Below are 12,436 nucleotides of genomic sequence, written 5' to 3' on the forward strand. Positions count from 1 at the left end.
GGCGACTAGACAGAATAAAACACAAAGGAAAGGACTGACGAATTATTTACAACTTCAACATAAGACCATGACGAGCCATCGCGAGATTATCGAATTCAATACATTTCACGAGATGATTACCCGCGCGGCGTCACCATCTAAAGATTACGATCAATTAATACGCGTTGTTTTTACAAATCGAACAAAGGGAAAGGAAAAAGAAAAAGAAAAAAAAAAAGAAGAAATGAACACACCAAAATGAGGAGAGAAAAAAATGGAAAGGATATTTACAAGCATTTACCCTATATAACACATTATTTTCCAGAGCCCCCAATAAATACGCAGGAATTTGTTCCCCACAACTGTGACCCTCTACACCGGAGGCTAACGAATATTATATATAGCATACACAATCGGTAGACAGCAACCTACCGGTGCTTCAAGATCCACCCGTTGACATTGAAGAAGAATCGGGGCAGAGGAATGTTATATCACACAATGGTCCAGATGCCCCGAGTGATCTGCAACAGCACGATTGCATTTGAAGTCGATCCATATGCATTGCCTTCCAAGATGAAAGAAAGCCTTATCAAACCATGAAGATAGAATTACAATGCTCATCTAGCTTGAGAGTTGTCGTCGGCATAAATGGATGCGCAAGCATCTGCGGCACCAGCTGCAAGCAGCACTTCGTAGGGATGGAAGGCTAGGCAACTAACAGGACCAATCTTTTGGGCCATAAAGGAAGGGTAGTATCTTATTGTGCCTAATTGTTCGCCCTCCAAGCTGAAGACTTTTATGAGCTGTTTGGCCGAGCCACTGGCAATGATTGGGGCATGCCTATGAACAGCTAAAGCTGTCAGTGAACCGCGGTGAGCTTCAATCGTGAGGTAGGCATCCCTGTCGTTTCTGATATCAAGGAACTGAATGTCACCAGCTTGAGATGCACTTACAATCTGGATGAAGAGAAGAATTTCATCAAGTCTCACTTTCAATCGGAATAACTTCAAAAACAAATATCAAACAAGGGTCTCTCCACTTACCTTGCCAGGATCCAGCCCAGGTTGAAAGCCAATCCCCACAACTCTTTCCACCTTCTGAGTGTGTGGCCGGGTTGAACAGACAAGCCTATGATTTACAAACACACAAATAAAACAGCTCAAAACAATAGCATACGCAAATCATCAATATCACAGCAAGAAATCCAAGTTTAGTGAGGAGCTGAACTCAAACCCAGTAGCATGCTAATATGTTTATTTTTTACTTACGGATTGGAGAGACAAATGTATAGTGACAGACACAGATACAAAGAGTGTATCCTTTGCCACACGTATAATAGGCCTCTTATGGTCGCTAGGATTGGATTGGAATGGATAACCCACTATATTCAAGACATTTTGGAGGAAGAGATGGAAACAAAATTGTGTCCATCTTGAAGGTAGAAGATGGATTGCTCATTAAGGAAACTCATCCATTCCAATCCCACCCACCCACCCCCAAAAAAATGGCAGGATTATAAGGAATAAGTTTACTTCATCTTCATGTCCCATCCTCTACATGAAAAATCATCCGCCTCTACCTTCAAATACCTTGAATACAGTGAGTGATCCATTTCAATCCAATCCTAAAGACTACACAAGGCCATAAAAGAAATTGTCCATCTAGGTCTGCAAATCTAACTATTTGCAACTTATCATTTGCAGTTAATTGCAACGCTTTCATAAGTAATACGTCATAAATTTGCCTGAGAAGACGCAAAGAGCTTACATTTCAGGAGTTCGCACATCATAAAGCCTGACAGAACCATCCACGAAACCAGCTGCAAAGTGACCACCGTGAACTTGAGAAGCAGACTACACAGACAATGCAGGATCCAGTCATTATTACACCATTCATTTTCAAGATACAACATATTACACGTCTCAATGGCCAAATCCACACGGACTACGTCTGTAATTGATACAACTACAGCTGTAAACTGAATAGATGTCGAAAGTATGTTGAGGTGGTAAGAACTCACCAGTGCTGAGATGCTACAATCTGATGAAGAAGGAATAGAATTAATAAGCTGCTCTTTATCCAGATCCCAAAGCATAATGGATGGTAATTCGCCAGAAGCATACTAGCAAATGGAGGGATGAAGAAGCAATCAAAACATTATTCACAACAAAGAACAAGAATCACAAAAATTGAAACAGAACTTGTCCTATAGCACTAACAAATTACATCCTAAAGAAAATAAGTACCAGATATCCAGATTGTTGTTGCCAATCCACAACAGCATTCAAACTTCGCACGCCAGGTTTATGACCTAGAATTGAAGAAAATGCAGTGACAAGCTTCTGCTTACCCTTCAAAGTGTAATCTTTCCAAATTCGAATGTGTCCATCACCTAATTATATGACCACAGAAAAGGTGCAAATTAATTAGAAAGGTTCAATAATAGCGCCCTTCCTGCTGAAGAAGCTAATCTTTCTGTAGTATAGAATATTACTTGAAGCAGCAAGAAGCAAGCTGTCATCAAGCTCATTCACAAGGCAGAGCTTGGCGATTCCTTTGTCAGGAAAATCATGGTTATCGAAGCTGTTGAGAAGGGTAGCCTCCTTCTGCTCTTGGTAGTTCCACACCCTATGAAGAAATAACCACCAAAACATCAACACACCATCAAATTTATACTAGACTAAAGGGTCAGAGAATGAGGGTAATCAATATATTTTAGCAACATGAACCAAATTCACTCATACATGAACCCATATTCATCCAATAGCTACCCAAAAGCCAAACAGAACCTGACGGTTTGACAAAGAAGGCGGCATAGGCCATTTTTTATTTTTCAAACAAGGTACCAACCCTCCATACAACAACAACAACAAAGCCTTTTCCCACTAAGTGGGGTTGGCTATATGAATCCTAGAACGCCATTGCGCTCGGTTCTGTGTCATGTCCTTTGTTAGATCCAAGTACTCTAAGTCTTTTCTTAGAGTCTCTTCCAAAGTTTTCCTAGGTCTTCCTCTACCCCTTCGGCCCTGGACCTCTGTCCCGTAGTCGCATCATTCATAAAAAATTGATGCATAAATCAAAAGCATACCTATTAACTATCACACAAAACAGAACTAAAAAACAGGACCATTGTACACAAAGGGCATTGAGCTGTGCCCCAATAAGGTAAAAGGGAACAGCCAACTGAAATCCATCACACAGGACAAGAAAACAGGCATCTGTTCCAAATTCCACAAGTCATAATAACTTAATGACTATTTCTAGCACAGTTTTTCTGTCTCTGAAAGTTTATCATGACGAACAAAGAAAACATAGAATGAATATTAGCCAGAGAGTACATATAAATATTAAACAAAGAAATTTTGAAAAAGTGATAACCTACGCACCTGATTCGCTCTTTCTCGTCTGCCGCAACCACAATAGGAGAAAATGGATTCAGCAAGATTGTTTTTGTACCCGTCTCAAATTTGGTGTCCCAGCTAGCAATTTGATTATTAAGCTTGCTCACAGCTGACCATGAACATGGAAGATACATTAATTCCATCGAAGAGCCTAAAAAATGGTAAACAAAAATAATAGGTAAAGAGAGAAGAAGAATTAGAGAAGAAAACCAACACGAGTGCTGGCATTTAGCAATGTGCTCCAAGGCAAATTTTTCTCTCTCCTCTCTTCTACTAAGTACTTCTTTACTGTCATCTGCCACAATGAGAAGCGGCTTGGAAAAGTGCCCACAACTCCAATTGTAGATGGTTGATTGAGGAAGAAAACTGCGTTCCGAGGCTCCAGAAGTTCCCTCAGAACCTAAAAGTGGATCCGCTAATCCAGAATCTGGACTCATTATATGAGGCCTGAGCTCTAAAGAGTATACTCTCCGCATTCCAGCTAAGTAATTGGGCCGAGGTGGGCTGACAGGAGGAGTTCGGAATGGCATATGACCTGTCAAAAATCGGTTACTAAATAACAAGATTGGAAGTGCATAGGTAGATTAAACTAACCACCAATACCATACATCAAAACATCAAGTGGAGCTGAATATCGGGTTAAATAATAACTTCCAAGTTATTTTTCCCCCTGACATTCAGCTCCTTTTGATGTTTTAATCATACTAATGTTGGTCCCTGCAATTAATAAAAAGACAATGACTGGGAGAAACAGTAAGTAATTCTCAAATCATTACCTCCATTCATATCAAACCATGAAGAAGATCGAGCTAATCCAGAAAAACTGGGAATCGGAGTTGCTGTAGTGGATTCACCAGGTCGAACACTGTTACCAGTGGACTTCATGGGTTTGGCCACCACTTGTTCAATCCCTATAATGGCCAAAACCCGCCTACCAAGGCTTGCGATGCGTGGAGATGGATCCTTGGCTAGAGTACACATAGCCAATACACACTGAGAGTAAATTGCATTGTCCAGGGGTTCAGGTGTTGAGTGGTTGACAACACCGTTGCTCACACCATCATTTAATATTCCAGAATCAGAATGATGAGATGAATCGTCAGACAATGGTGATCCATGCATAATTCCAGAACTCGCTAGAGGGCTGCTGGTGGAGACTCTTCCATAGTTGTCATTGGTCCCTCTCAAAAGTGGACCAATTTGAGATGAAACAACACTACCTTTCATATGAGCCAAAGAGGGCAAGGAATTCAAAAGAGAATTAGATTGTGGTTTCCAATATGCAGCGGCAATTGACTTGAGGTGCTTGTTATGGCCAAAGGCAAAGCGTCCCAGTGCTGTAAAGATGAATATACAACTTTACACAATCAAAATTCCTACAAGAAATCTCTACATGACTAATCAAATTTCAGGGCCCTGTAAAAGAATCCTGCTAATGTTTTGAATGGGGGGAAAGATGGTAAGGAAAAACACTAGGGTATGTACTGGTGACAGACAATCTAGTGCATATTTATTACCCAAAAGCAATAAAAGTCCAACCAAACGAATATGATTAACTGAATATCAGATGACTAATCACATACCAACAGCAACTTCGGCCCTGACCAGAGGGCTCCCATCTGAAGCAACATTTAGTAGACTTCTAACAATACTAATTTCAGCTCTAATCTTTTTATCATCGTCGTATTCTTCTTCTCCACCAACACCATTGCCTGAACCCACATCAAGCAGGGTACCCAGTGCGAAAACAGCAGAAGCCCTAACCTGAAATAGAAGAATCTCATTGACTACGTTACAGAACCCAAAAATGCCATTGGTTCATAAAAAACAGTCTATACAGTAAAACTTTACCTCTGGTTGGGGCTCAGAAAGTAGAGAAGCACATATTGCAGGGGCATCTGCCTGCAAACCAAATATTTGGGCCTCTGTGAAATCCTCCCACAGCTTCCCAAGACAGAGACAAAGCCACTGAAGAAATAGTGGTTCTGTCTGTGTATCATTTAGAGTTGGACCCTGAAGGTGCTTCAAGCAAACATGTATCAAACTTGCTTCAATACAAGCTTCCTGCCCGCGTCTATGCCCATCGACAATTACAGCTAAAACAAAAGCAGCCATTGCACGCTGTTCTGGATACGCTTCCATACTATCAAGAAACCTGATGAAATACGTATGACCCCCATCCTTCACTAGATCAACCTGACATGACTGATTCCACACAAAAAATAAATAAATAAGTGTGATTACTACTGTAGTACTAACTGAAACAAAAGGGGGGGCAAGCATATGGCACCAGAAAGGAACTAATCAAGCAAAATCGAAAAAAATCATGACGCATCAGGAATAAAGCAAAGAAGCACGTGCTTCACACATTGTTGATAACAAAGAGTTTTGATATGTAGACACTGATGCCTAAGATTAGAAGCAGGTATCAAGATAATACGCAACAGCAGCAGATTCTGACGAAGAGCATGTCATGATGATAGCAATTATAAATATCTGGACAAAGAATGTGCTGCAGTAATCTAGGCATACCTTATCAAGAGCAAGAATTTTTGTCCAAATAAATACAAGAATTTGTCGTAGTTCAGGTGTCATTGTTTGTAACAGCTTCAGAACGTATGGAAATATCCCAACAGACAAGGCCTAAAAACAGAAATGTCATTTTTAAAAGACCATCAAAATATTGCTCTCAACCAACATAGAGATAATAAGACGGAACATTTTTAAATGACCACAAATACCAGATCTACAGCCCAGGATCCCATATCAAGGAATCTTCCAAGAAGAACTAGAGCTCGAGATCGGTGGCATTGACTTAGTAACACCTAAAATACAGATGTTATTCAGTCAGGCTATTAAGGAACAGAAAAATCTGGCAGAGAATGAACTTAACACAATGATCCATGATGAACGACAAATCAAGTTGAATCAACATAACGAAGAAAAGTAGAAATGCCCTTCAAACCAAAATACACCACCACAACTTAGGGACCATGGCACTACTCTGTTATCATCTTAATTGAACTGAACGCAACCAATACTGCCTAGAAGTACCATGTCATTTTGCCCAATTATTTCACAGCTGGGCTTAACAAAAACGATACTGTTACCAAATACACTTAATTAAGGAAGCTTTATATCAAATGCCTCAAACAGGATAAAAGCAGCATAAAGGTGACTTTTCAACCCACTTTAAAAACAAAATCAATTAGACATGATATAAAGAAAAGAAAACATCAAACTTATATCCCAGAATGCTTTAGCGAACCAAATCTAAAAGGTGAGAAGTATAATACCACACCTGAAGAACAATAGGCAACTGCTCTGGTGGTTTCTTGAGTTCAGACCCATGGTCAAGCCATACCTCAAAAGCAGTCAACTGCTCAGTGAAAAATGGACTTGGCTGGAATAAAGCAAAAATATAATGATAGAAGTAAATGTTAGGCATGTCGCAAACAGACAACAGGAAACTCATACAAATATCTAATTCCACATAACACCAATAGGAACCTAACTGCATAACGTAAAAAATGCAACAAAGGATAAAAAGAACCCAGAAGCACACCTGGAACTCTGCATTAGGATCCTCAACCAATGATGGAAGCTGAGAAAGGCATATCTCAGCAGCCATGTCCCATGCATCCCTGCAGAGTGAAAATCCAAAAGATTGACAATTGATTTAGCTGAAATATGGCATAACTGAAAAATTCTCTCCTTTAGTAGTACCACATATGATGCTGATGGGTTGGAGGCAACTGCGGGTAAGAGATCGGAGAGCAATTTGCAGATCTCATAATTCGCTCAGCAAGTAAAAAATTACGAAAAAGGCTGGCAACTAGCAGGTCTTGTCTGAACAGTCTCTGGAAAAGATCTGCAACACAGAACTGAGAATTACATGGATGTGCCACCACCAAAGCATACAAATGAACATCCAATTCAAAAACATTAGATAACAGTACAGCAGACCAGTAAATTGGAAAGACATAAAAGCTACCATGAGGGAGAACATTCCATGCAATCGTATCAGTGACCGCAGTAAAAATCCAATTCAACTCGCCAAGGAGGGTTTTCCGGTCATTTTGGCGGCCAGGTATTTTATCGATTAGCGAATAATCAATAGACTCATGAAGTAATGATCGTGTGCAGAACCTGAGAAAATACATAACAATCAAATAAGTAGAATGATATAGAACGCTAGAACATAACAAGGAGATAAACAAATAGTGAAAACATGAGAAATTATAATCAATGACAGTAATTGTACAACAGCCTGGAGGATGAAGTACAATAACAGTAAGGCAAAACTTAAGACCGATAATCTCTTCTAACAAAATAAGGAGACAAGCTTCACCATCTTAATGCCATCTTAATGGGAGTTGTCAGGCAAGAAGTAAACACATCAGCAGGGAATTCAGCACTTTGTGGCAGAGTTTCATGTGGTTCACAAGCCGCCAGCAGGATACAATCCCTTGCAGATCCAGAAGAGCTAGAGCCACCCAAATCATAAAGCTAACCAAAAAAAATCCAAACATTACAATAATTCTATACAATAGAATAACATAATACAAGTTCAGACATCATCAAAAGCTAAAACATCAAATATACATAAACATTCATAACTGCACTGCAGGATACCTCAATGAAAGAATTGACTATCATCCCAGCAGCAGAACAATCAAACACATATATTGAAGGTGTCTTCAACCACGAATCAAGGTCACTAATCGGCAAGGGAATATACTGTGTATAACTCTTCACCCAAAAAAATTAAATAAATGAGTACCTAGAAGGTATTTTATTTAAAGATAGCAAGGGAACAAAACAGCAGGCTTGAAATTGGTAAAAACCTTATTAAAGAGCCAAATTTCACCATTAGCAGTTGGCTTGGGTACACCATGTCCATTATAGTGGAAAAGAACTCTCTCGGACTTGGCGTATTTGCGGCATGTATTACAAAGTTTCTTCACTTCTTCTACTGTAGGATCAAGCTGAACCTTGTAGCGAGCCTGGTCACATATTGTAAAACAAAATTAAAAATTAATTTTAAACAACAAAATCAACAGCTTGCACAAAGAAAACAAAAACTTTCTCACCCTGGGTTGCCACCTTTCGTACTGTTGACTCAAGGTTTTACCAATTGTTTCTAGAGCTTTTTGTGGAGCCATAGAAAAGGGATCTGAAGACACAGAAAAATATGTTAACAGAATGGTAAACTCGACAAAGAAAAGTATATAATTATCCAAACTTTTCATTTTGTTATATTTCATTGCCAAAGGGATGATAAAAGTAAAAGGAAGTTTGGCTGTGTCTGAGTTATAATGGTTGTAGCCCTAAAACTGTGTATCATTCCCTCTTGGAAACATGTGTTTGCTTATTATTTGATAATGGGTACAAGATGATAACAAAAAAGAATTCAAACTTTCACTACGGAATATGTACATTTTTAGTGAAGAACTTAAATCAATCTCTTATTATTGCAGATTAAAATTATTAGCCGTAGCATGACAAGGGTGCTTTGGTATTGAAAAATGGATAAGAGGATCTAGAACTCATGCACGCTGTACCAAATCCAAAAAGTAAGAAACTCAATAAGCCAACGCAAACAATTAAAGAAAATAATTAATAACCACTACACAACCAACAAACTGAAGGAAAAGTAAAAATCAGCAGTGTAAAATCACCTATCCAGCACTCCATTCTGGCACAGGGAGATATCTTAATTACATCAGGCGGATCAACGCTAATGTTTAAACATAATACTAGAGCTACACATCCCGTCTTCATCTGCAAAGAAGTTGAAAGTTAAGCCAAAGCAAAGACAAACTAACAAGTACAAATTGTGAGCATCTTCAGTTAGAATAAAAACAAGAAACCAAGTTCAACAAAGGAAACAGATAAATTTAATAATTGCTTCAATGCCAACGTTGAAGAATAGGGTTGAAAATTCATAACAAAATGACAAAAAACCTAAATTTGCCATTCTACACGAATGTGCATATTCTAAAAACCTAAACAAAGATCAGGTTTTCAGCAGATAAAACTTCAACCAACATTGACAGTGCCATCAAAGTTTACCAATAGGCTAGACCGCAGGAAGCACCTAGGCATTCTGTGTGATCCGTTACCGCGCGTAAACAATAATGTTCACTGGTAAAACTCATGAGTACACTTTTCAAAATGTCCAATGGTTCAAGCACTGATAATTTGGAAATCCAAAATAAAAGAAGAAGTTGAGTCCTTTCTTTGTCTCAAGAATAGAAAGAGAAGAACATGGCATTAAATTTAGAAATTCCCAAATCATACAAAATCTTTTTTCTCGATCAAAGTTAACCAACCATTATACTAATTCTTTCTGTCATGTGATACATCATACATGTAATGGTGGTTGAAATTCTCTCAGGATAGTCACACATCATTCTGTAACAAATTGGAAAAAGGAAATGTAACGTATTTGTGGGAGGTTTGAATGGATCGCTGCAGCAACAGAAACTAGCAGTAATAGCCAACTGGAAAGGAACCTGGCCTTGAAGAGGGCAGAAAAAAGAAAACTCTTTCTTACAATCAGGGCTTTCCAGCAGGATATGACTAGTTGAATCGTGAACAAGGTGGCTTCTTGAGTGATTACTCCTTGTTTAGAATTGTTCAGTTCATCACTTTATTCGAGACCACATGATTTAACCACCTTGGTTTTTTGTTGGTTTTACAGAGAAATAAACAAATTGAATTTGAGAAGTGGTCTTTGCACTCCCCTTTATTCTGCACTCATCCCCTTATTTCTACCATTAGGATTGAATTAATCCAAGAAGAATAAATGTAAATAAAAAGAAAAAGGGGAGTAGTGCAAAAGGAGAAATCTAGGAGTGTGAAAATCACTTCACACTTCCTAAAATTTTATCTGCTGAAATGATTGACACGACGATAAATATAAGAAATTGACAAACTTGTATTCCTATCGAACTAAAAATGGAATTATTCATACAACCCATTGATCGAAACCTAATTCAAACCCAAGTTGTTGGGTTGTATCACCAAAGTATCTGACAATAATGTACTCAAAAGAACAATTAGCGACGGAACGTTAAAACTTCCTAGACACAATACAAATACCTGGTCTTTACATGCTCAAAATCGATGAAGGAAAAAACTTAACAATCTTTCATGAAATTATAAATTTGAATTAGTGGGATTTTAACTACGGATTTCATTTTCTGAAGAAGTAAAGCCACTGGCATACTGAACTAAAAAATGAGACATCTTTTCCTGTCATATAATCTAACAAATACAACTTTATTAAGGAATTTATGCCAACGAGAAAAATGAAGAGCATGTAATGAAAGCAGGGGCTTACTCGGTCTTTAGGCCGCCATTTCGAGACCAAACCACTATCCGATGGTCCGGTGGGCACGCAAGCCTCGAAAGCATAGTGTCGAAGTTCACACAATACAACGGTTTGGGGCAAGTAGGCCATGCTCGTGGCGGTGGCATTTCCATAACCACTACTGGCAGTCTCTGATTCCCTTCTCTGGGAGCTCAAATCGCCGTCGTCGTGGCTGGAGGCGCAGTCGTCCAACTGACTGTAGACCACCACCGAGGATTGCGAAAACCGGGAGGCCATCAAATCCCCCAATGCCATCCAAATCAAAAACCCTCAGAACACAACCAGAAGAGCAATCAATTGAACAACCATGCCTAGAAATAGCCAAATGGAATCACTGAAATCCTTGGATTATAGGGATCGAGAGAAAGCTGGGAGGGGAGAGAGCGGCGGCGGCGGAGGAGGAGGGGAGCGATTGGAGGAAAGTGCAGTGGTGATTGGGAGGGGGCCTAATCAACGAAGCCGCTGAACCAGCGGCGCATTGAGATTCGTCTGAGGAAGGAGAGGGAATAATCCAGCTCGGAAAGCCCCAGAAAATCCCTCTGAAAACCCTAGAAACCCTAGGCGACGAAGAGGATGATGGAGGCGCATAAAACAGTGGCGGCACAGCGAGGAAACTAAAACCAAACCCAAAAAAACTCAGAAAAAGGATTTGTTTAGAGAGAGAGGGGAGGCGAGTGTGTGTCGACTGTGCCTTTGTTCGTCAAATTTTCCTTTGTTTCCGCTTTTGTCCCTACCGACCTCTGTCCACTGAACTACTCTCCGGGTCCGGAAAGGGTCGCATCAGTTTTTTTGTTATTTCCACTCTTCTAAAAATTTAGGTTTGTCACCGTCCCGATTAATGGATAGGCGTTTGAGAATTATGAAATGACATCTAAACCTGCTAAGGCACCCGTCTAACCCACCCGACCCACCTAAGCACTCGCTTAAATAGAAAATAGATAACTTTCATTTTATATTATAATTTTTTTTCAATAAATTGTAAGAGATTTGCTGAATAGTTAAATAAACACACATTATATGTTTGTTCCCATGTTTTCATTATGTTCCAATACTTTATAATATATATATATATATATATATATATTATTCTATTTTGTAGTTTATGATTAAATTATATATATTTTAAGTATAAAGAGACATTTATTTACACGAAATATAATAGATTTATTTAAATCCGCCTAGTCCGCTTAAGGGCCCGCCTAACCACCTAGGCGCTAGACTCCAACCCGTCGTCCGACTAGTACCTAACGTCTTTTTGAACCTTGGTTATTTCTAATCGGTTTTTTTTACGGTAAATCACATTTTGTACTCTCAAGTTTGAATTCAATTGCAACTTCATTTAGTATTTTTTAAAACATTTCAATCTCATATATTTATTTGTTATTTCATTTCAATGTCATACATCAGTCTTAATTTCTGTTAGTCCACCGGCACTACAAAATTTGTGTTATGTGAACAGAAACAACAACAACAACAACAACAAAGCCTTTTCCCACTAAGTGGGGTCGGCTATATGAATCCTAGAACGCCATTGCGCTCGGTTTTGTGTCATGTCCTCCGTTAGATCCAAGTAATCAAGTCTTTTCTTAGGGTCTCTTCCAAAGTTTTCCTAGGTCTTCCTCTACCCCTTCGGCCCTGAACTTCTGTCCCGTAGTCACATTTTCGAACCGGAGCGTCA

The 12,436-nt window shown here is 39.1% G+C and overlaps 1 protein-coding gene across 1 annotated transcript; it reads right to left on the minus strand.

Moving 5' to 3' along the window:
- Positions 1 to 86: 86 nt before the first annotated feature.
- Positions 87 to 11,519, minus strand: LOC103433730 (regulatory-associated protein of TOR 1-like). Its single transcript, XM_008372003.4, has 23 exons — positions 10,729 to 11,519; positions 9,062 to 9,164; positions 8,474 to 8,556; positions 8,228 to 8,386; positions 8,016 to 8,132; positions 7,732 to 7,889; positions 7,375 to 7,529; positions 7,107 to 7,251; positions 6,946 to 7,024; positions 6,682 to 6,783; positions 6,122 to 6,205; positions 5,913 to 6,023; positions 5,232 to 5,585; positions 4,964 to 5,144; positions 4,157 to 4,717; positions 3,595 to 3,915; positions 3,366 to 3,489; positions 2,474 to 2,607; positions 2,226 to 2,371; positions 2,000 to 2,101; positions 1,747 to 1,832; positions 1,023 to 1,107; positions 87 to 935 (listed from the first exon to the last, which is right to left on the minus strand). The coding sequence occupies exons 1-23, from the start codon at positions 11,011 to 11,013 to the stop codon at positions 597 to 599; spliced, it is 4,014 nt and encodes a 1,337-aa protein (XP_008370225.1). The 5' UTR covers positions 11,014 to 11,519; the 3' UTR covers positions 87 to 596.
- Between the last annotated feature and the right edge of the window lie 917 nt (positions 11,520 to 12,436).

This window comes from Malus domestica, chromosome 04, assembly GCF_042453785.1.
Source record: "Malus domestica chromosome 04, GDT2T_hap1".
Classification (NCBI taxonomy): Eukaryota; Viridiplantae; Streptophyta; class Magnoliopsida; order Rosales; family Rosaceae; genus Malus; species Malus domestica.

What these genes read in the sequence shown, in the direction of transcription:
- LOC103433730 (XM_008372003.4), bottom strand. Translation starts at nt 11,013, where the DNA reads ATGGCATTGGGGGATTTGATGGCCTCCCGGTTTTCGCAATCCTCGGTG. An exon ending in TTTCTGAGCCCCAACCAGAG is followed by an intron (nt 5,145 to 5,231) that starts GTAAAGTTTTAC and finishes CTTCTATTTCAG; the next exon opens with GTTAGGGCTTCTGCTGTTTT. An exon ending in CTTGCTTCTTGCTGCTTCAA is followed by an intron (nt 2,372 to 2,473) that starts GTAATATTCTAT and finishes TCATATAATTAG; the next exon opens with GTGATGGACACATTCGAATT.